Source organism: Priapulus caudatus, unplaced genomic scaffold, assembly GCF_000485595.1.
Source record: "Priapulus caudatus unplaced genomic scaffold, Priapulus_caudatus-5.0.1 Scaffold111, whole genome shotgun sequence".
Lineage (NCBI taxonomy): Eukaryota > Metazoa > Priapulida > Priapulimorpha > Priapulimorphida > Priapulidae > Priapulus > Priapulus caudatus.
Genome location: NW_014577172.1, coordinates 217,661 through 222,370, shown reverse-complemented (window position 1 = coordinate 222,370; position 4,710 = coordinate 217,661). Strand labels below are relative to the sequence as shown.

General features: G+C 42.8%; 1 protein-coding gene across 1 annotated transcript in view; it reads left to right on the top strand.

The window, feature by feature from the left end:
* The window catches only part of LOC106805378 (smoothelin-like), a gene marked incomplete in the record, with an annotated part of 11,510 nt that extends 7,007 nt beyond the window's left edge, over positions 1 to 4,503 (top strand). The window contains 3 exon segments of the mRNA XM_014806942.1: positions 1,918 to 2,035; positions 2,426 to 2,577; positions 3,364 to 4,503. Of these exon segments, the coding sequence (XP_014662428.1) occupies positions 1,918 to 2,035; positions 2,426 to 2,577; positions 3,364 to 3,499 (406 nt within the window).
* Between the last annotated feature and the right edge of the window lie 207 nt (positions 4,504 to 4,710).

The following is a 4,710-nucleotide window of genomic DNA, read 5'->3' as shown; positions in this document are numbered from 1 at the left end:
AATATTCCCGCGCACACACATGATCGATCCATCACTTATTTTCTCCTCTTTATTTCAGGATCACCAAGGTAAGTGTTCGCAAGTGTACGCCGCGTACACGCACCACTACCACTACGTCATGATGTGTAATTGCCTTAAAAGCCGCTGGATGCTGAAACAAGCTGCATAAGATGGAGCTCGCGCGGAGAGAGAGGAAAAAAACACACTCGCGTAGTTTTCGCACGAGACGTGCGCATTGTTTTTTTGGCGGACCTCATTTTCCCCTGTGAATCCCGGTGTTGCGTGCATGCCCGCGTATACAACAATGCTTATATCGATTGCTCACTCACCACGTACGCTTTCCCGATCGCTTAATTGCAATTGGCTCCCATCCCCTGGGCCAAGGGAACCTACTTACTAGAAGCTTACTTACTTACTTACACACATACAATAGCCTCAGCATCTTTCCACATAGTGCATGTGCGCGTGCATGACGGAAAGACGTAGCGCTGTTTTCGCCAAGGTATACAAAGGTTTACCGCTTCTCGTTTTCACATTGTGTTATAGATAGCGATAGTGCATCGTGAAAGCTGGCTATAGGTAACGTGGCTTGCAATCCGTATCGGATGTGTTCTCCGAAGACATTTTGTTAATCGTAGCGGTTCACTGTACGGCATTGTTGAAGGTACTCGCTCTGTACCCAGGTTTCTATTCAGCTGTTCGTGTTACTATAACTATAGACACCATCGGAAATGTCACCAACCAAATTACCGATCCGACGGAAAGGAAACGCTGTATCTATTCCCACCATGTAATTCCCGTGTCAGAGATGTGTGTTTGTCGTGTGTATCTCCGGTGTCAAACTGTCACACCTGTACGCATGCGTGCGATGGAATGCCAGCGTGGAGGCACGAACGGTTCAGCCTGGCTACAGAGCGACTGCTCTTCAAGGGCATGCTTAGTCGTGCATTTAGCTATCGTTTGCATCCCGTACTTCCCGGCTATTCGTTAGATAAGCTATCGTAGGTGAACGCGCGTATAACGTATGTGTATTTGGGCTTGTTGCATGCAGCCCGCTGACCACGGCCACCAGCAAATCAGTGTTCCGTCTCAGTGGACGACAGATCAAGCAGGAATTACTCAGCTTCTGCCAACGAAAAACGCGCGGCTATGAAGTATGTATAGAACACGAACGAGAATGACGCACTGGGGCTTTCTTCCTTTCTTCCATTCTTCTTCCTTGGTCTGTTATTATATTGGGTTTTATGTTTTAACGTACATGGGTATCGTATCATTCATTGCCATGCTATCGACCAGCGATGACACGGTGCGGAAGACCTAATCAACTTGTTGTTTTCCGGACACGTTGCCTGACCACTTGCTTGCTTGACCACGTCACCAACGCAGTGCGGTACTTGCAATAGACTTTTTCACTTCGAGCCGATGCCTCGAACATTCACGCGTACTAACAAAAGCTATTTCCGAATAAGCAGTGATTGTCTATCGAAATTTCACTACCCAAAATCACATGATTTTGGCCGCAATTCTGACCATTTTACGATGATTTTCGAGTCTAGTTGGAAGGGGATATTGCATGGTTGATGCCGTGACCTTGGTTGCATTGTCTAAACACGTATATCGCCTTCGGAATGGTTATTTTTCTCCCTGCATTACTCTCACATTTAATCTTGCTTCGCACGTATGTACGAGTAGATTAGCATGCATGCTATCTAGCGACGAATCCGATAATAAGTATAATAAATGAGAATATAAGGATAAGTATCCGGTGCCTAACTTCTCTAGTACGTGGCTTCGGTGGGTGTTTTTGTCGGTTGCGACTTGGTTACACTTGCTCTCATCAGGGTTTGATATGCACCCACGCTACTCTCTTTCTCTATCTGTCTCTCTCTATCTGTCTCTCTCTCTCTTCATGCACAGTTCTCTGTCACCAACTTCTCCCGGTGGCGGGAAGGAAGCTGTCGGCCTTGTACGTAACCCGAGCGCAGTGAAGGAAATGCTGCTAGCCTGGGCTCAGGCCATGACGAAGGGTTATGAAGTACGTATTTATAACTCCATATATGGCACTCCTGCGGCTACAAGTCGGTGCTACAGCCGCGCTAACCACTGTCAGATAGATTTAAAATATCTTAAGATGATCTTAAGATACCTCAAGATATCTTGAGATCACCAATATGATAGATTTAAGTATCTTTATGTCGGATCAGGGTCTATCGATGTCGGACAGTATTTTAATTATAAGCATAATTAGCATAGACCACCCCCGAGGCTCATAGTAACTATACGCGCTCGGAGCAGAATCTGAACTTTTTCCAATTATTTTATCTATTGATCGCTCCTGGCGTGTTATACAGCCCTTTCTTCTGTTCACTACATAAGCAGCGTGTAGCGATGGAGTCGTCATCGTGTGTTCTTCTCCTCTTCGCAGCATGTGGAGATAACAAACTTCTCTAGCAGCTGGGCGACTGGCATGGCATTCTGTGCCCTTATCCATCACTTCTTCCCGAAGGCTTTCAACTACACCAGACTGAACCCTAAGAACAGAAAGGGAAACTTCAAGCTCGGCTTCAAAGTTGCCGAGTACGTCACCAATCCATCTATTATCCTGATAGAATCTAGTGCTAATTATACAAGAAATAGAAATAGTCTCCATGTAATAGTATGATTGATTGATAGATAGATAGCACTTAGATAGGATAAATAAAATATGATAGATAGCATAGATAGATCAGATAATAATCGCATAATAGATAGATAGCATTAGGAGTAATAGATAGATAGATAGCATAGAGTGATAGATAGATAGATAGATTAGATAAATAGAATAGATAGAATAGCTAATAGATTAGATAGATAGATAATAGCATAGATAGATAGAGAGATAGATAGATAGATAGATAGAGAGGATAGACTAGATAGCATAGATAGAAGATAGAAGATAGATAGGATATGATAGATAGATAGATAGATAGATAAGATAGATAGATAGATAGATAGATAGATAAGATAGATAGATAGATATATAGATAGAGGAGATAGCATAGATAGATAGAATAGATAGATAGATAGAAGAAAATCGCTTTGGCATAGGATTGATTCACCGGTGGCTAGATGGGCAGACGATCGGTAAGAAGGGCGGACGGACGGGCGGGCAAGCAGGTAGCTCTACCAGCCCCCTTCGCCCCTGCTACAGGAGTCTTCCTGTACAAGCTTCATGTAACAGGAGCGAAGGGGGATACACTGGTAGAGCTAGCGGGCAGGTGGCCGTATTGATGTATGCATGCATGGACATCATATGATTTACTTTGATGGAAGTATATTGACGTTGCAGCAATAAGCATACATGCTCATGTTGTTCTATTGTAGGGACTTGGCTGATGTGTATCCGCTGCTAGATCCCGAGGACATGGTGTTAATGGGAAATAAGCCAGACTGGAAATGCGTGTTCACCTATGTGCAGGCTTTGTACCGCGGACTCCACGATAAGAAGCCCGACGTCTAAATCCGACACTCACTCGGACGAAACCGCAACGAAATTAAAAGCAGCTTCGCGAGATGGCGCCACGATCGCTTAAGCATCATGTCCGTTCGGCTGGCTTTCAGGAGCAGGCAATTCTCTGTGTTTTCTTGAAACCGGTATCGTGCTAGTGCTGAAAATAACCGCGCAGTGACAAATTCCATTTGAAATTGGATTTTTTGATTTTGGGATTTTTTGGAAAAGCAGCAACAGTTGATACTTGGTTGTTTCGACGCCCGGATATTAGCATGTTAGCGAGGAGTTTGCCTTATATCTCTCGATTCTCAGCAGCTGTGCAGTATATGATATAGTAAGGAGTAGGGTATATTATCGGTTTAACACCTAAAGTGGCGAACCTACTGCGATTTATTATTCTACTTATTTACATGATCATTGTACTCACAACTCTGCTTTGCTAAGGACATGTTTACGCGCGTGTATATTACACGGTTCGCAGCATGTTATTTGTATAAACAAAATCATGTCTCGTTCATACAGCATATACGAAAAGCGCACGAACTCGTTTTGAGGTAGGAAGCTATAGGATACCTATAGCTAATACGTAAATTTATTACGCAAAAGTGCTGTTAATGTTGAATTAAAATTGGTTGAGATAAATTGTTATTTTCGGCAGCTGACTCCTATTGTGTATGTTATATAATATTATATTATATTTATTAATATTATATCGTCTCTAGGGGGTATATTGTATTTGTTTTATACATTATGTTAATCGTCATTATGTTAATTGTTCTCAACTTCGCAACTTCTCTATCATTGATTCGGACAAATCTCTACAGAATTTCTCAATAAACTAGGCCTGCATAACAACAAATTTGTAGACTTGAGAATTTTGCTCATTAAAATTCTCATATATCGCTGTTTATCTATCTATGTTCAGTCTACCATAATAGGAGGTAGAGTAAGTAACAACATACCTGTAATGTCGCTTAGTTATATTAAACATTAATGGTTATTCTTTTATGGCAGTTTTTCTTTACGGAATTTTTCGTTATCCTAATTAAGTTCAGCGGAATTATCTTGAATAGCAACGGCGACGAGCGACGCGAGCGCCACCTTATCTACATCAGCATAGGACAAGGATTGGCCGCACGCACACACACACACACACACACACACACACACACACACACACACTACACACACACCACGCTCGCACGCACGCACGCACGCAC